General features: G+C 51.5%; 1 protein-coding gene across 1 annotated transcript; it reads right to left on the bottom strand.

The window, feature by feature from the left end:
- Positions 1-691: 691 nt before the first annotated feature.
- Positions 692-20,761, bottom strand: LOC128726712 (developmental protein eyes absent). The gene is made up of 7 exons (XM_053820534.1): positions 20,681-20,761; positions 15,063-15,112; positions 1,747-3,295; positions 1,470-1,665; positions 1,268-1,385; positions 943-1,187; positions 692-873 (listed from the first exon to the last, which is right to left on the bottom strand). The coding sequence occupies exons 1-7, from the start codon at positions 20,759-20,761 to the stop codon at positions 692-694; spliced, it is 2,421 nt and encodes an 806-aa protein (XP_053676509.1).
- Positions 20,762-20,929: the final 168 nt, after the last annotated feature.

The raw sequence follows: 20,929 nt of genomic DNA on the forward strand, positions 1-20,929 counted from the left end.
TCGCTCTCCTCGCGTCCTTTTAGCTTGCATTGGTTGTCCCGTTTGCCGGCGCGTCCTTGCAACGGGCTATAAATTGTACATTTATCCATTAAGACAGCTGGTACGCGTAGAAATTAAACAAACAAACATAAAAGCTATTTGCACTGGGATATAGGTTCGGCAAGATTGCATCGACACCAGCGTTATTTTACTAGCCATCTATAGTTAAAAACGTGTATGCGTTATGTCTCTGCGTCTTAGCTGCATTGTGTCTCTGTTGCCGTTCCAGCGAACGAATTTACACCCTTCTACGGATTCCGTCACACCCTGCTGTCCTGTTCTTGATTTTGAGCATTTGTGAAGCTGCTTTCGCGCGGGTTTCGACTTCCTTTCCGGTTGGCCGAATTGCTCCCCCGTTGGCCGCGCGAAAGAGAGCAAGGTTGTACGAAATAAGTTATACCTAACAAGCTGCTGTTGCATTACAAACGATAATAAATACTGGCTGCATGATCGCGATCGCCTCGCGTCGACGTCTAACACGCACGTGATCCGGTGGTTCGCCGACTAACTCTGTCTTTTGGTTTTGTTTGATCGTCTGTCCACCTGTCCACCGTGGCCATGGCGGAAGCCAGACGTAGTGTGCGGTGATACGGGACACCACGTCGGTTGTCCCGCCCGCCAACGGAAACCGACGGTTGCAGAACGAAACGGTTCATAAGAAACCCATCTCGAGAGCGGTGTGCAGGGACCGGATGTCGCTGTGGCTCGATATCCGCCAGAAGGGAAAGTTGAGATTTTTGGCCGCATTTTCTTCGTCCTGCCCATCACCGACGACGACGTACGTGCTTTTGCGTCCGAATCGCGTCACGATTCGTTCGAAACACTGCTCTTTACCTACGGAAGCAGGAGAGAAAAAGGCATCAGCATGAGTCATTCAGACACCCAACCAGCCACGTTACTTACCAATTTTGTTGGCACTGTACACGTTCTCGACGGGGAAAACCTGCCCAAGCCCGTACAGCAGGATCTTCGCGAGGGCCGGGACCAGCTGCGTGGTTGTCACGAGCACATTCACGCAGTTTTCACGCTGTGCGATCATGTTCAAACACTTGAGCGTCAGGCTGTGCCAGCTGTCCGTCTCCAGCTCGATGTCCGACCGCACCTGCAACCAGTGGTCACGCTTTTGTGGCCCAAGTAAGCCACCGACACTGCGCAACGCCGCATCGACACGTGTTAGTAGGGACAACAACACACGCCAGAGGGCGCTTAAGAAAAAAACAAAACTCACTTGTTCCGGTACGTGTTGTACGTGTCCTTGATTTTCCGATAGCGAAACGCCAACTTCCGCATCCAATCGACACCGCCACGTACCCCGTTCGGAAGACACACGTTTGGTGGAGCTCCTACTGGAAGGAGAGAGGGCAAAACAGAAAGTTTGTACTCGATTCTGGATGGACTGGAGCTCCGGATGATGATGAGGATGGTTTTACCTTGCGGTGTGGCATTGTGGAAACCGTCGGCGGCGAAATTGTAGTTGTTGAGATCCTGCCCGTTGTCGTCGGAGGCCACATCGTCGATATGTATCTGATCGCACTCCTCCAGGTCGTTGAAGAAAAAGTACGCGTCGGCCATGTTGAAGATCAGCTCCTCCATCCGGTAGCCCAGCTGCACCTGATGATCGCGGTTCTGAAGTGGCAAAAAATGGGTGAAAAAATGGGTAAATCATCAGTTCCGAAAGAGCGATGGTCTTTTGTTCGTCCTTCTTACCTTATTGTATCGGCCCGCGTACGAGCCCGTCAACAGCGAGTGGAAAATGATGATCGTTTCGTCAAGATCCCACACGAAAATGCGCTCAGGAGCTTTCTCGCTGATTCCCGGTTCACTAGTCGAGCTTCGCGTAGGACTCGGATGTGCGTGACGTCGTCCTCGCGCCCTTCCAGACTTCCCAGTGGGGGTTGTTTTGCTAGCGGCCAAAGGACCTCCCACACCACCAGCTACGCCACCGATCCCGGCCGTAGGTGAGATCGAAATCGGCGATTGGGGTGAGTGCGAATGGGCCAACATGTTGGGTGTGGTGGCGTGTGCTTCCGAAGGACTATCGGCGGATAAACCGGCGGCCACGTGAAACCCAGCCTGACTGCCACTCGAACCGGGTGAACTGACGTACGGCGAGTAGCTGGCCGTGTTGGCGTAGTACGGGCTGTACTGGTCATTGTAGTAGCTGTACCCATCCTGTTGGCCAGCTCCAAACTGCCCGAAAGACGAGTTATACCCGTACGAGGAGTACAGTTGGGCGGAATTGTTGTTACCAGCGGCTGCTGCGGCCGCATACGGTGACGCCAGGTAGGTGTTTGGTGACGGGATCTTGGTAGAAGCCGTCCGAGCCCCGTAAGCCGTCGCACCGTACGCGGACGAGTAGAACGCGGGCGTGTACTGCTGCATGCTGTTGTAGTAATTGTAGTAGTCCGACTTGTGGTCGTACACGTTTGTGGCCGCAGCCGATTGGCTCTGGAGGGCGTCCAGTGTGGCGACAGCGGTTGCTCCCGGGTTACCACAAAAAAGACCACTCCCGTCGAGATGCGCAGTTGTCGAACCGAGGGGCAAGTTGGTGCTGGTGGTGGTATTGCTGGAGGAAGCTGCTGCGGCCGCTGCTACGGCCAAGCTCGCGTCCAATCCCGGGCTGCGGAGTTCCGATTTAACCGTACCGTCACTCAGCCAGTGCGACATTCCCAGCTCGCTGGAAGGACCTGTGCCGAGTAGGCCGCTACTACCCACGCCAGTCCCGTTGCCACCCGTGCCCAGAGAGGACAGTCCATCCACTAGCCCGCCCGCCGTCGATGATCCGACAGAGCTTCCGCCGGATGTGGTTCCCGAGTTGACGGTGGTTGAGCTTCCACCACTGTTGCTACTACTGCTGCTACCTCCACTGTTGTTGAGTCTGGCCACTAGCGATCCGGGACTTGCCAGCAGACCACCACCGGAACCGTTTCCACTGCCGGGAAGAGGTCCGTAGCTTAGATTTAGACCGTTGTGAAGAGCAACGGAACTGCCGGTGGAACTCCCACCCAGCACGCGATAGGGCCCAGTTGGGGCACCACTTCCGATGGCCGTGGCCGCTGCCGTTGTGGATGAGGAGTGATTAAACAGGGCCGGATGTGTTCCTCCACCAACACTACCGCCGGTGTGGGTTGTCGTCGATCCGGTCGGGTAGTGGAAGGGTGATCCTAAGGCCAACGTTGGCCCACTTCCGATGCCGTCCAGGGTTGGCACTGTTGTTGCTGTTCCTAGTGGCGGATCCGAGAGATTACTGTAGATGCTACGGGAGATGGAAAAAAAATGCGAGTTAGAAGAAGTTTTCAACGTGAAAGGGCTGTTGCAAAAAACCCATGGATGGGGCACAAAAAAAAGAACAACCCGGTTTGTTTATTTCGAGCAGTAATGACAGTTCAGATTTCTGCCATTATTCATCCGGAATCCGGTGGCAGCCCGGGTGGTTCCAAGTCCACCGGTGACAGCACCGGGAAAGCACACACACATAAATCACCACCATCAGCCATTTGCAAGCTATTCCTGGCTGTGCGATCTTCATTAACCCTTGCGGTGCTTCGGAAGAAGTGGTTCCATTTTTTTCTTCCTTTTTTTCTCCTTCACTTCAAACACACTCCCACTGCGCAGTGTCGGAGGAGTCCTGTGTGCGCACACCGCCATTACTCAACTTCGTCCCAAGCGTCCCAACCCGGGGTGGTAAGGGGGTTTTTTTGTGATTTATGTGGGTCGACGTGTCATAGCGCAAAACAAAGCCTACTGCCATCGTAATTATGACGCATCAGCCGCTGCTCGGGTTGGTTCTCGGCTTTTTTTTCTGTACCGTGCCCATGGCGCGCTTGGATCGTATTTATTTTGGCTCGCCCGTACGAACACACAACACAATAAACACAAGCAGGCCGTGGCGGATGTGTAAGAAGAGCGGTAAAATATATTAATGTTGGTTTGGCTCGCCCCTGTGGAAAACACCGCAATGGAAAAACGTGGCCGCGAGCACACATTAGAGCGCGCCGTTTTCCCGCCGAAGGTGGTGAGTTTTCCGAAACGGAAGACGCACCCGTTCAGTCGTGGGTGAGCGCGTGTGTGTGTGTGTGTATCGGGACATTAATTTTATTGTAATTTCACACTTTCTTCCTAATTACGACAACGCACCGTAATAGGATCACCGGTACAGGACGAGGAAATTGTATGAAACCGGGACATTTGGTTCGAGTTTGGCGATGAAAGTCATTCATCAGCGATTCCACCACCCCAAAATGGAGGTGCGAGTTTTTTCTCTGAAGAGGCAATTGGTTTTTAACCCCATAAACCTACCGGAAAAGAGTTCTTCTTGTTTGATATGCTTCAGACGCTTTCAACTGACTTCAAGTGGATTGATTAATGGCCTAAATGTCCTCCTAAACGCAACCACAAGCGATACTTAAGAACACGACACGTTGAATGTCTACACCGAAACCTCCTGCAGCACCCTCGCAGCAAAACGGCATCGAGACATTTCGCAAAATCAAGGCCAAGGATGGCGTAGTCGAGCCGACGCGAGCCCTCTCCGAAATCAAGTGCAAGGTGCATTTGCGACCCCCTTTCGCCGCCTCGGCCACGGCAACCCCCTCCCCCATCCCCCCACCACCACATGCCGACACCGATCCCGGAGGCGTAACTCGATCCGCGGCGTATGTGCCCTTCTTCCGGGGGGTGACCTTTACGTGCGCGTGAAGTTGCCGCTCCTGCCGCGTGTGTGTCGTCGCGCCACCGGATCGGACACGCCGTCGAATATGCTCGAATTTCTGCACTCCGAGGCAGATCCCTCGGACGGAACGTCCATCACAGTCTGAGAAAGGGGGGGGCCACTTTTCCCAGACCCAAGGGCCAAGGGCGGTGTTGCTAGAGATGCAGGTCTCAGCTCTGGAGACGGAATTCGCTGACACTAGGGCTGGTTAATTCCTGGAAGCCCAACTCCCGGAGGTGTCCCACAGGAAGACCCCGTTGTGGCCACGCATGAAGAATAGGGGGAAACGGGGTATGGGGGGTGGAGGGTCCCTTCATTTCCGTCGGCACGTAAAGTGGCACAAACGGAACGGTGAAATGGCGATCGCGGAAAGGAACGCACGGAAACCGCCGACTGTGCCGTAATCGAACCAACGCAGCGGCTTATCAAACCAAACCCAAACGGGGGCTCTGTTTGAGCTGGCAAGCTGTTTGGGTGTTTGTTTGAATATTGCGATGTACAGCGAAGGCTGATCTTTTACCGTTTTTCGGCGGTGGTAAGGAAATTTGACGGTAGGAAGGTGCACCACACCGGCGAGCGAACACAAAAACATCCTGACCAGGGCAAAAAAGCAAACACGGCACGAGTTTTGTCGACCGGTGCCAGAATGTAAAGTGTGAGAACATTTTTATGCTTCCCGTGCAGTATCCAGTGCAATTAAGTAAACATTAATGTCTCCCTAAGGAACAGCCTGCTTAGGTTCGGTGGTGGGGTTAACCCATTTTTTTGAATGAATATTTCAATTTGCAGGTTTATTGTGTGCAAATCGCAATAAAGAAGAGATCATAGAGCATATTCTTATATAATCGGTGGGTATGAACAGTATATAAGCGTTGCTGTAACACGGAGATCAAGGAGATCAGGAGATCTTTGTGAGATCATCTCCTGCCAGCGCCATCTACATGTGAGTGTTCGAAGCTCCCTCGCGCTAAGTAGATGAGCGTTTTGAACGAAACCAATTAATTTCCGACCGCATCGCACTTTTCTCACGATTCTTACAGCTCTCCTCTCTAGCGGACAATATGGTCGATCGCACCCACACCCGGAACTAGCCCCATGATGGCCACTTGGCACGAAATCATCGCTAATGGCCAGCCGACTGGGTGGTCGCAATATGTCGCCCATTCCCATCCCGATTCCACTGTGACATCCATCTTCATCTGGTCTAGCGCGCGACTAGCGGGTGCGACCATGACTAGGTCGAATTGGAATTACCGAATCGGGCTCGGACGGCTCTCGACCGACGGGAAATGGAGTGTTTCCGCTCGTAGTTTTCCCACCGGTCTGATGAAGCGAGTGGGTGTATTGTGTCGAGACTGGCCCAGCGCTGGGTGCAAGATGTAATCTAATCGCTTTAACCAATCGCTCGTCCACACACGATCGTGGTCTAGCGTGGTCAGTTGGGACTTGGGGGATGATGCAACACACGAGACGAGACTCAACGTGGAGACAAACCCATCGAACAGCGCCTATTCGAGGTGGCATTTGCAAACAAGCCAGCAGAAGGTGACGGGAGAACTGATTTGTAACACCTTCAGAACACGATCGAACCATGCTAGATAGCTCCAACACACATCCCTTATGCCGAGAGGATCACACCTCCCAAAGGACGCAGCACGATCGCCCTCGTAAATGATCGTGTTTGACGAGCGTGTTCTACATGCCGTAAATTAGTGCACGCTTCCTCTCCAGCCTCGGGCGACAAGCAATCAAAATGGAACGCCAGAAAAGCCTCTTAATTTAATCACCATCAATGCTGGTCCCTTTCTCGCGTCGAGAAAGGCAAAAGACGGAACCCCATTCTCCAGGAAAGTGCGCCTCCATAATAGTGACCATCGAGGAAGTGGCCCAACATAAACTGTAGCACGTGTTGGCGATAAAAAAAGCACACACACACACACAAAGCAGGGAGAGGGGGGTTTAAAGCCCTCTCTTGGAGACCTGTAAGGGTGATAAACATTTCACGGGCTCGTGGTGGTGGCAATCATAATAATCCGTTCCTAATCCAATTGGCCCAAACATCTTTATTGGGCCTTTTGGTTCGCTCGTTTCGCTTCCGATGCCACCAACGGAGCGCACCCCTTTTGTACGGGAAAGAAGCCCGTTACGAGGCGGGAAAAACCGTCCCGAGGCTCGCGATCGGTTTGATTTATGATCCCGATACCCGCCGGGTTTTGCTGCGCCACGATTCCCTAAGCGATGGGGGAGCTCGCTGTTTGATGGCTATTTTTGGGGGCAACGGCTGTTGAGTTGGGGCTTTCTTTCGATCGCTGGGTGGTGGTTTCTCGTTGACGCGAGGCTTTCATTCATTGCAGGCAAAACGGGGTCCATCGGAAACAGTTCTCATGGTACACGGTTCGTTCAAGGACACGCATTTAAAAGGACGATGCAATGCCGCAAAATTCCAGCTGCGTGTGTCCTTTCGCGAGCAAGGATATTTGCGTCTTTTAGTGAAGCTTTATTCGGTGGCCTTATTTATTATCCATCCGTGGCACGATTTGTGTACGTACAAAATGGAGCTGTTTTCTTCCTCCTTCCAACACCTCCACTGCCACTATCGACAGGACGCACGCGCGCGCACTCGGTCCCAGTGACGGTGATGACGTTCATCTTATGTTTCCCATTATCTTCCCAAAAGCGGGCAACCAAACGAGCGAACAAAACCATGAGAAAAAAAAGAGCCACCCCAAAACGGAAACATTGTGTGCCGTGGGGCAGGGGTTTTCCTCTCGCTCCACCCGCGCTTGTGGCCCATGGCACTGAAGTAATACGATATTTTACGTCGTCCCCCAACCCAAAACGACGCTCATCAACGACGGCCCGTCGCCATGGTATCTGATGCGCCAGGCCACGGAATCGTTAGCTCGCAACGCAAGGAAAATCGATGAAAAACCACCACCACACCGAGTGCCTCACTAGTGTAGGTGGTGGAGGAGGGTGATTAAAGGTTTTCCGATGAATTTTCCACCCCCGGAGGGTTTTCCCGTCACACGCACGCTTCCACGGAAAATCCACTCTCCACCATTTGGCTTGCGTAAGTGTGCGCAACGATCCGGCGGAACGATGTGATTGGTGCGTATTTTCACACTCTCTCCCCCGCACCGGGGTGTGGGCATGTGGTGAGGGTGGACATTTCCCAATTTGTTGATTTGTCGTCCGTTTCGGGCTGTGTGCTGCTCTCGCTCGTGGCTTTAGGTTCCGTACCCGTACCTGGAGAGACGCTCAGAAAACGCCAACGAATCAGAAGCTAGAAGTTTGGGTGGGCCGTCGTCCAACCCCCCACGTTTCCAACACCAACACCAGTGCAGTGCGAGGGTGGATCGAAAATCGATTCCGACACGGCGTTGGGGATGAGTGTACGAGCCATTACGAGCCGAGAGATGAGCAAGAATAGTGAATCTAACATTTGCGCTTTTGTTTCATTGTCTAAGCTTCACCAGACGTTTCCCAGCTCGGTTTGAATATTAGCTTTAGATACGGAACTATCTTTCGTCCCCCAATTCAGCCTTCTCAGTTCTAGCCACTAGCTCTGGGGGTTGGTATTCGGAAGAGATCCTGCGAATTCCTGGCTCATATAACACGCCGCTAGCCGTTCAAAAGAAATAGTGAAGAGCAGAAAAAAAATATGGAACGCTCGAATGCCGGTGCATTGTCGTCTATTTTTGTCATCCCATTACATGCGATGGGGATAGGGATTGGCCCTTTTTTAGCTGCGTTCAGTTTCCACCACGCTCTACTGCCGGTCGCGTATCATCGCCATCGTCAGCAGCCCCAAGCCGGAACGATGTCAGCAGCAAAAAAAAGGTATCGAATTTAATATCCCCTCCGGGTCGGTCGCCGGAACTGACTTTCCTTTAAACACCCTCTCGCGTGGGGAGAGAATAGAAAAAAAACACTAAAACTAAACAGCATACCATTGCAAGCGCTCTATCGCAGCGTAGACACGATGCGGATATGCCAGGAAGTGACACCGATGCACCGAATGCGCGCGCTCGAATGCACAGTTGCACATCCGGTGTGTCGAGAGCGGAATTGATGGCCAACGGGTGGTTTGTAGTGGGAGTTGGAAGTCGCACGAATTAAGGCCTATTTTTATCGCCCATCTCGCCATGGTGTTGAAGGGATGACGCGATGAATGTGGTGTAATAATGCTTGAATTACATAATAATTACGCGCTCGCAATGACGCCGGGTGGATGCAGTTGCATGCCTCAAACAAACAGCTTATGCAATCGCTGAACACTCGGGACCAAAAGGGAGCTGCATTGTGATCTCGATGCTCGAGCCAAACTACGCTTTCGAGAGGCTGCTTGCAGGCGGTTGAGAATTTTGTCGCTTTTTTCCTCTCTCTTCTAGGGTACATTGCGACATTCGGAGTGAGGAAAAAAAGGCGTATTAAAATCTGGAACCCGAATAAACGGAGCCTCTTTGAAGCGAACGACTTTTGCCCTTCCACTTGGAGTTAATGGCTGCTAAACACACAGTAAAGATCGTGTTTTTTTCATACCATTTTATGTCCCGAAACCCGCCGGTAATGTTTATACCAAACGAATAGAACCGGGCACTAAACGCCCAGCGCTACTAGACGACCGGGCGGTGTGATTATAGCCACTTTAACGCCGGCCGTTTCCGTGACCGAAATTCTGAGTGTCGATGAAATATGAAACAAGCGTAAACAAAACGTCCTTCTCCGAAGCGAGCACGGAAGCAACCAATAAAAATGTGTGCCTCAGTGGAACCGAAACGCTGGAATATGGGGGTGCAGGTGGATGATTTTCTAGAAGAAAAAGATATCCGTTAGACGCCTTGTTGGAGTTGGGTAGCTTTACAAAAATTCCCTCCACAAGCAAGAAATCTCATTCCGAGCGATTTTTAATTGCCGTTAACAAATGCCGGCGTCTGTGGCAGGCGAATTTGTTCGAGCCCATCGTTGAGCCACACGTGCGGAGAGACATTTTTGAAATAGTCCCTGTCGGCTGTGGATGATCGTTGTGGCGGGTTATTTCCGTTGCTGGCCACTCGATCTTCCGACACGACCCACGAGGACTGTTTGTCTTGCGTTCCTAAGCAAAGCCAGCTGGACGAGGGTTTTGGTGTGCAAAATAGACGGAAAGCAAATGCACAAACCCAGCCGTTCGCAACGCACAAAAACCAACGTCTGGAGTGGAACTCGTAGCCCGAAAAAAAAACCCACCCAAAACTGTGCTGCATCGGCAAAGCAAATGCCTCAGAAGGCGTCTGTTCGGGCGTTTTTTTTTTCTTCCTGCACGTCGTACAGTTTTCCCTAAACCACTTGTTCTCGATGCTGCCGATGCATGGCTATGTCCCGATGCGGGCGCATTTGTGCAACACATGTGCGACCCAGTGCCGGTTCGAGCCGCGTACACATGCATGCTAACGAAACAACGAAAGGGTCCTACCATTCCGATGCGCTAAATGCCGATCCTCGAGGGTCTGCGCAGGAAGTAAAGAGCGGGCAGGATCACGCCAAGTGCTGAGAAGTAGTTAAAAAAGACGAAAAGTGTCCTATAACCCGGTTCGTTTCTGTCTGCTTGTGTGTTTTTTTCTTCCTCTTTTCGAACTCCTTTTGGTCCTCCTGTCTATCGGGTGTGACAAAAAGGACTCACATTCCGCGTGGCTGGGTGAAGAAGAAAAAACCTGCGGGCAAGCGAGAAATGCTAGTGCAATCTGGTGCATCCTGAACCAGCACACCCGTGATTTATGTTAGTACCGACAATTATCCACACGTTTCAAGTGCTTTAAAGGACGAAACATTTGTCCCATGCGATACGCGGGGGTGAAGTCACAATTTTCTAACGCGCTTAAAGTGGCCCTTTACAAGCGCGTCAAGGATTGCTTTTGCTTCGAGATGATAATGCCAGCTCAAGTGCGTACCGTGAGCTAACGCAACCCATTTGTCGTGTCGAAATCACGTCGGTTTCAATGGCGTCTTCTTAGGGATTCTTCTCGCTACTGAGGCAAGCTTTTCCCTACGCCAGCATAAAACGAACGCTACAGGTGAGGTGGTTTCGTTCGGCCCTGTTGCATACCGAAAAAAGGGCAAACCCCTCAGCTAACTGTTCATTTTCGTGACAACCAGCAGAAAGATTTCCAGCAGCCTAACGGCTTGGCAGGACGAAGGATGAACGCGCAGCAGGGCGCATGGGAGCTTTGGTTCACGCGTACCGGTACGCGTACACGGGATTGAAATTTGAAACTTTTCAAAGCGCTGCAATTTCGGAGAGGAAGCATAAAAAAAGCGGCTCTATTATATGCTCGCGCAGCGCAAAACGGTCCCCTTTTGCGTGCCGGGCGCGTATGCTGGGGATTTGTGATCGTGGCTGAGTAAGAACAAAAAAAAACACGATGCCCACGATGATGTGTGTGGTGGCGTGAAAGAGAGCAAGCCGCATGCAGGGAAAAAGCGGCACACATTGCTCTTTTTGTTTCGGGAACGGGCAAAGAAAACGGACCGGGAAAAACGGGCCTAACTTCCATCGCCTCTTCGCGGGTGCGCTTGAAGGGCACTTCAACGTAGCCCATTTTCCCCGGCAAAGGCGATGATGAACGGTTTCACCAGCCGTGCCGCTAATTGTTCGCTAAAAATGCTCCGGCCTCTCCGGCCGGCTAATGTGCCGAAAATTGTCGCCTTTCCCGCCCGTTACGCGCACGAAACGAGCCACATCCGGAACGGAAAGGCGGGACTGCGTTCCGTTCACGCGCTTGTGGTGTGCCAGGAATTGCACTGGAGTGTGGCGGATGGCGTTTCAGTTCCAATGCAGGAACGCAGGCGTGCCAGACTCGTAGTTGGCTAATTGGCAGCGCATTTTGTGGCGCATCCTGGGCCATGCTTGGCTGCGTCCATTATTGATGGTACTTTGCACCGCCGATGACGGGAAATTCATAAATCAGATCCAACCATGCGCGGCTAATGTGCGTTGGTTTCGTGCCATTTTGGGCCATCCGCGAGGGTTGCAAAAAAAAGCTGAACCTTCCTTCAGAGCAGAGTTTCTTAGTTTGCTCGTAGAGAGAGCAATATTTCCCGCCTAAGTAGTAGTAGGCGTTGGTCTACTCTCCAAGTGCGTTGTATAAATCATCATCGACGCTGGGCGTCTGTCACTAAGTTGTCATATTTCGTCAAACGCAAATGTCAGCGACATAAACTATCGCAGTTACTTATTGAGTTACACTACGACCACGCTTCGGATGAAGGGAAAATCGAGCCAATAAACAGCATCTCGTTCGTCCTTTGGATTTCGAGAGACGGGCGACCCCCGCACACACACTATCGCTTTCATCGGAATAGGCAAAGGAAATCCATAAACATAATTTCCCAATATTGGAGGGCGCATCGTTAAATTCGATACATCGCCCAAAAGCGCCCCAAGCCATCGTACCCCAATGTGGAGCCGTTCGATCAACCCCGGGGTGTGAATTTAATTTTCCCATTCCGTTGGCACTCGTGCGATCGCCATCGGACCACCCACCGCACGCTGTTTGCTCAGCGGCCCATTATACGCGCTCCCTACGCGTCACCTACCGTCACCCGGTGGGACACCCTCTATCTCTGGATGGTTGGAAGGCGCCGCCTTGGTCATCCTCCTTCCCCCCAAAACGGCCACGAGGCGACTATCTTCTCGGGCGCGATATCTCTTTCCACCGACGAATGTCTTAAATCATAATCTTTATCTTCATCATCGGCGTGTCTCTTCCTGCGTATATCTTATTTTTTTTTAATCCCTCGTTTCGTGCCTCCTTCCACTTACTTTCTCTCTCTCCCTCTGTTTGTCTTCTCTGGTTCAGCCACTTCATGTCTATCGCATCTAGAGTTTCTTTGTTTTGAATTCGCGCCCGTTACCGAACGTCCGCTTGCATTAAACTCGCGTGTCCACGAACCATCGGTGGTCCATTCCGTTCCACGGGGCGACACCACCTATTCGCGTTTCCGCCTTCAATGACCGCTCTTTCGCTCCCTTTCCCCGGCTGACCGTACCTTCGTCAGGATCCGCAACATCATTATTTTGCATCCCTTCGCTCGCACCACCCCACCACAGGACGAGAAACGGTACACTTCGCAGGGAACGACGGCCACCACAAACGGGCGTCGGAGAATCGCGAGCTGGCTGGAGATTGTTTCGCTGGTTTGTGTGTCACACGCTAACTCAAACCGACATCAATACCGTTCCTTACAAATCGTCGTCAATTTATCGACAAACGGAAGGGGACGGCGAATGCCACCCCTTTCTACCGTTCATAATTCAACGGCTCCATCTTGAGGGGTGCGATCTCGAAAAAGGACAAACTATAAAATGTACACGCCACCACGCGATTAATGAACGCCTCTTGCAATCCCTCGAAAAATGCACGATCAAGATTTTCGCAAATTACCACCGATTACTAACGAGCGATCGTAAACGATCGCGAGAGCGTAATCCGGACCCGCTGACGGTGATCCTCGTCAGCGTCAGTCGATCCTGGAACGCCAGTGGGTCGATCTACCCAAAAGGTGATCCGGCGAGAATGAAAGAGAGCGAGAATGCCGGGAGCTGCTCCCGAAAGGGGGATGTATTAATAATAATCTAATTAGACGAAAACTAGCAGTCCATCAAGCCGTCCGTCTGGCACAAAACGCGACCGCGTGGGACACATGCAGCAAAGACCGAGCGCTAATCTGTTCGCGGTCTTGGTCGGCGGCATCGGGCGCTTTTATCTTCCGGACGATCTGTCAGTGCCGCGAGTTTCACGGGCGGTGTGTGTGGAGTGTCTTTTTTTGGTCGCTTTTTCTACACTGACGAGCGGACGAGTGTATGACACCGGCTGATGGACGTGTGCTCGTCTGGAGCAAGTCGGGAGCTCATAATTCCCCAGTGGGACTGTCTGCGCTGGGGGTTAAATGTTCCGTGCGATTTGTTCCTTATTGGCGTCGGTGGGTCGGTCTGCAAGACGCAATATATCCCGTTGCGCTTGAGGATATTAAAACACAACCCTGATCGCTGATAACAGCACACACACACACACACACGCACGCACACCTGCGAAAAGAGCATCACGAGCGGTGGTTAAATAAATATTCTAATTATATTGTCGCTACTTGAAACATGCTCAACGCCGCCTGGCTGGTGGTTTATCGCAATAAATCCTCACCCCTAACGGGCATTCCGATGCGCTGAGTCAGCTCGCGACTTTCGACACTTTCCGTTCCGTTGGCACCTTCACGATCTCGATCTCACACGGGCGCGCGCGCGCGCTCGATCGCGATACACCGCGGCAGGGATCCGTTAATCGATAATCGATCGCCTCGCGATCGAATCCACTGGCATCGGCAAACGGCAGCCCTCAGGGGTTGGCCAAGGGGGATGATGAAACAAGCGGGGCCACGGGTATCTAAATATTTCGACCATTCGGGAGATACTTTATCGTGCGCGCGATCGGTCCGTACGATTCGTGGCTCATCACCGGAGCCCAGCATCGACATTTCATCTGCATACAGATGAGCTTCCCATCGAGGATCGTTCGGTCCGCCCTGGAGGCCCAGTGCGCTTGTCAACGATCCATTGTCGCAGCGTGGTTGTTTGTTTTACTTCGGCTTTATGTTGTGGTCATCCCCTGGTGCGCCCTTTCCTGCCGCTCCGTCGCCTGATTAGGTTATGTTTTATTCATGTTCCGGGTGGTGGGATTCGCTCGGGATCCTGCACCATCGGAATGGCAACGGGAGCGTCGTAAATTTGAGCCCATTTTCCAACCCCGCGTGGTCAACACATTCGGGTTTTATGGTCGAGCGATGATTTAGCGCCCTCTGAGTGGAGCTTGCGGTTTGAATTTGGCGAGTTTTCCCGGTGCGGTGCGAAATGCCAACCGCCAGCCCAGAGTCCTTTGGTGATCGCGTGGCTCAACGAGAAAACGGCACAGAGCGTCCGTGTGTGTTATGTAAAAAATAAGGTCGTCTAGACTTTGCTACACTTTCTCGAGTACGTTAAAACGTTCGTTTTACAACACTCGGAGAAGAGTTTTGTTTGGTTAGCGGCTTGTCCCGTTTAGACCCGTTCACCTCGGTAATGATCGTCGGCGGGTTGGTAAATTTTATTAACCGCAGCTCGGCGCAAAAAACGGCGCCCATAAATCGTCCCTCGGGCCGTTAAAAGTGGCCTCACTTTACGATCGGTGCGCGAAAATCCTCCGCACACGCGGTTCGGGAGAAAGAACGAATTTATAGCCCAACCCTGGTTCTTGGCCACGAGAGAGAAAGGGACGGAAAAGCGAAAGGAGCTACTTACCGAGAACGCTCCGTCGTGTGCTCCGGCCCTTCGGTGCGCGATCGTTTTCCCTGCGATCAAGAGAAAAAAAAGAGAGAGGGAGAGAAGGATGAGATTGCGTTTGTGGGAGGGGAAAAAAACGCGTGTGAAAGTTTCCACCGCGGAAAAACCACGGACGCACGCTTTGTCCTAATATTTACAACCAAGCATGCAAACCAAAACTACCAACCACCCCCAAAACTACTACTACTTAGCGATCGTGATTTATCAACCCCAGCCCGTGTCCTGTTGGCCCGATTTCCTTCCGCTTCCCATTGCAAGCGGCTTGTCAGTGAACTCATTATTTATCTTCACTCAGTTTGCTTGGCCGAATTTTCCCACCACCCTCGGGGGAGTGAGAGAATGAGAGAGAGAGAAAGCGAGAGGACCTCAAACGGCACGTCACCCTGAGTCCCCAGAAACGGTTCGTAAAGCGCTAAACGGGGACAAATTATGTAAACGCTTCCCGAAAATGCTTCCCGATAAGCACGGTTCCCTGTTCGGATCGGTTCGAAGGGCCCTCAAGGGACAGAAGACGCGTTGATGGTCGCTCGCTTCCTTGTTTTATGCCGTTTGTAGGGCTTCCCCGTTCCACGATCGCCACGATCCGGGCCCCTCTGCACACGGATGCATCGTATTTTATGCACGCCACCGTGTCTCGGGGCAGGTTTTCCCACTTGACAGATTTAAGGGCTTCCCTGCGTGGTTCGTTCCGCGTGGTTCGAGTTCGAGGAACCCCCGGGCACAAGAACGAAAGCCTAAAGAACCAACCAGGGACGCATATTCAAAATCGAATGAAAAGTCATAAAAATAAAAAGGCGACAACTGATGGGTGTCAACAAGACACCGGGGTTCGGGAGAAAAAAAAAGAGAGCTCGGGTGGGGTGAGTTTGCGCATAAAAAAGTCCAATCGACGTTTAACGGTTCGATCTGGTGGGCCTGGTGAGCCTTCGAGCCATGTGTTGACAACAGGGACATGAGCGCGCTGTTTGCTGACTGGTGGGTGCGTTTTTTTCTTTTTGCTTTTTTTTTCGGGATGGCTTTGGTCTCGCAATCGCAATGATTTCAACGGGTCCGTGTGTGTGTGTGTGTGCTTTAATTATGGAGCAAGCAAAAAAAAAAAAACAAGGAGAAATTTGTACCAATTTTCGCTTCCTCCATGTGTCACTCGAAGCAAATTTAACTGATTACGTGTGAAAAATGAATGAACTCCCCGCGATCGCTGCCGCAGTTGATTTCTGACGTTTGGGACCGAAAACGGCCGCAGGGAGAACTGATAAATGGTAGGAATATTGAGGGCCCACGGACAACCTGTAATCTCCTTCCGAGAAGCCTTATCAGGCCGTCCGCCAATCCATTCCACCGAACGATCACCGTCGCACTCCACGTGCTCCCGAGGGCCATGCATCACGTTGACGAACGATCATCGCGACAGCGCTTCTTGTTCTTAAGAGAAAAACAATGAAAAGAAGGGACAGCGAGAGATAAGCCTCAAAGCGAGGAAGAAGCAGAAAAAAAACACATCTTTATCGAGGCTTTATCGTGTTTTGCCTTCGCGGGACACGATTTTTATATCGCTACGATAATTGCCTCCTCGCGTTGGGTGCGCGATTTGATGTCGTCTCCTCCTAGGAGGGCCTGGTCCTGGAGTGACCTGGGTGCGATATAATAAAAGACAATACACGCACAAACCAGCCCCCATTCGGTGGAGGCCAGCTCCCTCAATCTCTCTCGCTCAACTTGGCCTTCTTCTCGCTGGCCTTCGTCATCGATAGACGCACGAAATAAACGAGACTGATTTCATCGACGCGTCGAACTGACGCAGACGGAGGCTCGAGGTCCCGGAGAGCCCGTTTTGGGCGATAAAATTATACCGTACGACTTTTACGCCACTCGACCTCGCTGGCACGAGGTTCTACGGAGTCCGGCATCGCCTCGATCGGGGAGGTTTTTCCATCCAATGGATGGAAAGAGAAAGAAAACCTGCGACTAGGCGACAAACCGGACCTCTGGTCGTTCTGGCGGACCTAGCCGTGCTTTTCTCCGTTTACGTTTATTTATACGGTTTTTTTTCTCTTCAACTGTCTCTAGCACACCCCAAAAAGGTCTACGGCCCAACAGGCCCATAAATAATGTTCATAAATAATATCTATAAAAAGCAAATTAATGGGTGAAGAATTATGCTGTTGTTTTTTCCCTTCTCCTTAATTTTTATTAGCGATCACGCGTAGTCCGATCAGCAGCCCGAGACCTCAGCCAACTCTCGTTGGAAGTTGCCACAAAAATCCATCCCGATCGTGGCTCACGTGCGTGTGTGTGTGTTTTATTGTTATGAATCGAGATTGTTTTATTTGTTTTTAATTTGTATCCCCAAATTTGGCAAACGCGCGTTCTGCCACCGTTTTTGCGGTGGCGAATCGTCACTGCATCGATCGATCGATTGATCGTCAGTTAATCCCGATCCAGAGCCAGCTTAAATTTGGTTGAGGGGCAACAAAAAAAAGAGGACGCACTCAAAATTCCCAAACGCGAATCTGAAGAAGCGCGTATCGATTTACCGGCGTGCAGCTATTCTGACGAGGACAGCAACAGCGAGGACACGATCGCGTTAAGCGGGGTGCGAAATAAACGGGGCTGGAAAATCGACTCCACCGTGTTTAACAAACCAACACCACCAGCGCCAACGAGAGTGTAATCGTTCGCGAGCACGAGCAATAAAAATGCATGCCCGCCGGAGCGGCCGTAAACGGTTGGTGAAATATGGTCAACATAATCATTTCCGAGCCGTTTTTCGGTATTTGCATGCTCTTTGCGCGCGTCCTGTGGAAAGCGCGAATCAAGACAAACGATCGTACGCGCAAAGGGTTATGTTGAGACCCGTTGTTGGGACCGCGCGTGTTTCCCGTCGCCGCACGTGAAGGTGTAAGCATAAAATGCTGCTGCTGCTGCTGCTGTTATTGCTGCAGCAAAAGAGGGGATCACGCGTTTTGGGAGGTCGCAGTATCGGAGTTCCTTGGTTTAGGTGCCCGGCGGGAAGTTTACGCTCACCGGGGTGAAACGGGGACAAACATTTATCACGCCTAAAACATGTGTCTCGCGCGAAGGACCTGCAACGGGCCTGAAACGGGAACCTTCGCACTACAAATGGCCGTGTCAAGTGGCTAAAGGGCCTCCATTACGACCCGAGTGCATGGGCGCACAGAAAATTGCATCTCAAAAAACCGCGCGCGGCAGCACCATCAACCCGTCGCATGTCGCACGGAAAAAGGGCCACGGAACTGCGAACACACATAATCGACACGCGGGCATAGCCACGAACGCGCGGTTCTAATAAATCTACTTGAAAAGTGACCAAAATCTGGTTAAAATATTAGTTAGGAGAGTTTCCGAGAATTTCTCCGGTCCCGCTTTTGTGCCTTTGTTTTGTGTGCTCCGTTCGCATTATTATTCGTTGCGCTTAATCACGCCAGCAGCGTCACCCGTGGGTTTCCTCGCCCATTCGGGTGGCCTTTTTGTTCCCCCTTTTCCACGATCGCGATGGCGCACGGATCGGCGACACCGACCCCAGCAGACTGTGAGCGCGCGCGGACCAGCATAATTTAAAACATAATTAATTTTATATTATTTTTTAATTTATCTTCCCGCTTTCCAAACCTCCGGCGGCTTCTTCGACGTGGAATTTCGCTCCACGGCGCGTCAAAGCGCGTGCTTGTGTTTTGATTCAATCCGTCATGTGTCATCGGAGGTCGCTCCGTTCCCGTGAGGCACCCGGGCGATTTATGTGCCCCAAACGAGACGGATACGATACGGATCTCGGACTGATCCTTACGATGGAATGCCCGGTGGATCGTGCGCTGGTGCTAATCGTCCATCATTATCACCGAACTGTAGCATTCTTGCGACAGGTTTTTTTTATGGTGGGGTTGCTTTTTTTCTACCACGATTATGGCCGATTGCCGATAGGTTTTATTATTCGTTTCCGCAGTTCTACCAGGAGGCTCTGTTTGGAGTGCTCTCCTCAGTTTGGAGAACGTATTAAATGCCCATAAACCGCACGTTAGTAAGCGTTTTTGAAGCTGCAAATGAGTTAGATCTAAGCTGTGGAAGCGTTAGAGTTAGTTAACTAATTCAAAAACCAATCGGTGCTAGTGTGAACGATGAAAACGTGCCAGCTTGAATGCGCTTAGATCGCCCAACCCATCTTGCAAATCCAACCTTCGAGCCACAAACCATCATGTCGTTGTAAAACATCGCTGACACCACCATTCTGCTTGTTCAGTTTGGTTGTTGGCTCGCCGTAAACCCACCCAACGTTCCGGTGCCATCGCCGGGCGCAGGATAATTTACTCCGTGCAAAAACGGCAAACATGCCCCGCTGCTGGAGGGCCCCGAGCGCGTGTGTATGTGTGTGCAGTAGTGCATACGACAAATAAGCGATAAAAAAAAACACCTCCCCGACGAAAAAGGCGATGGAGACCCACGACGAGCGAGAGGTCCCACACCCCGTTTGGAATCCCACCGGGTTTTGAATGATCAAGGTAAATTAAATTAATAAACAAAAAGACACAACATTAACACGGCATATTTTAGCTGCAGCCAGCACTGCCGGCCCGGGACTTGCGAGACAGAGCGAGATAAGATGAAGATAGCGTACGGAGGACGTAAGAATGGAAGAATTATGGCAACGGCCGGGCTCGGGAAAAACGCATGAGAAATGATCGGGCAAATGAAATTTGAAAAATAACCACAAACCACAACGGGGTGGAATATGGGTGCCGTGTGAGGGTGGGAGGGGAGGTGCCCTTGTGGTAAGGGATGCTGTGCGTGTGTGTGTGTGTGCGGAAATGCCAATATTATGCACCCGAGCGAATCTTCTACACATTGACGATGATAATTAATGATGGAAATCGCGTTCGAAAATGCGTTTTTTTTGCGAGATTTGGGGAGTTTTTTTTCTCATGTTTAATTCCCACCCACCCATAAACAAATCGAACACAACCACTGCGATCGACAGCACCACTTCGATCTGCGGCATAAATCGATCTAATCGAATCTAATCTCAAAACCGGTAAAGCCACCACCAACGAGACCAAAGATAAAAGCCAAACGACGGGGCCTCCTCACGTTGGGAACAAATTGTTAAATAATTTGTACCCCTAAACAGTCACATAAAACTGGAGAAAATTTATCGCCACCCTTCCCCGTGTCCAAGGCAAACGGCCGACCCAAAAGTCAGACGGGGAAAAGACACATGTACGACCACCGCTTGGCAGCTCCAGCAGCAACAGCAGCAGCGATGGGACGCATAACCCGATGAGCCTGCAAGGATGGCAGAGTAGAAGCAGGTGGCAAGTGGTTAGCTGGATGCTGGAAGTGAGAAGCCCAAGATAAGGTAAAGCCCAACGAGACACGCTGCTCTCGCGGGGTTCCTGTGACGTTATGTGTGTGCTTTTTCTTCATCTTTCTTCGTCCACAGCGCGATACACAGCGCAGGGGAACCGTTTGTTAGTGTTAGGGATGAGGCCTACGGAGGCTACGGGTTACGGGCAGGGTGGTGGTAGACGACGCGATAAATGGTCTATTGGTTTATGGGGGTGTACCTTTGGTTCTATCTCTATCATTTTATCAATGATGGAGATCCGGGGGGCAGATATATAGCTACAAGGCATTAGTGTCACCATTTCATACGATTTTCACATTAAGAATCGACAGAAACACACACACACGCACGCACGTACGCACACTCGCGACGCACAAGAGTCCGCACGTGGAAAACGGGCACACTTACATGTACCGGCGGCGACGAGGACGACGAGGACGACTTTTTTTGTCGGGAAGATCACGCGTTT

The sequence above is a fragment of the Anopheles nili genome, chromosome 3, assembly GCF_943737925.1.
Source record: "Anopheles nili chromosome 3, idAnoNiliSN_F5_01, whole genome shotgun sequence".
NCBI classification, from domain to species: Eukaryota; Metazoa; Arthropoda; class Insecta; order Diptera; family Culicidae; genus Anopheles; species Anopheles nili.

What these genes read in the sequence shown, in the direction of transcription:
- LOC128726712 (XM_053820534.1), bottom strand. Translation starts at nt 20,761, where the DNA reads ATGGTGACACTAATGCCTTGTAGCTATATATCTGCCCCCCGGATCTCC. An exon ending in CACACGACGGAGCGTTCTCG is followed by an intron (nt 3,296 to 15,062) that starts GTAAGTAGCTCC and finishes CATCTCCCGTAG; the next exon opens with CATCTACAGTAATCTCTCGG. An exon ending in CCACAATGCCACACCGCAAG is followed by an intron (nt 1,386 to 1,469) that starts GTAAAACCATCC and finishes CTCTCCTTCCAG; the next exon opens with TAGGAGCTCCACCAAACGTG.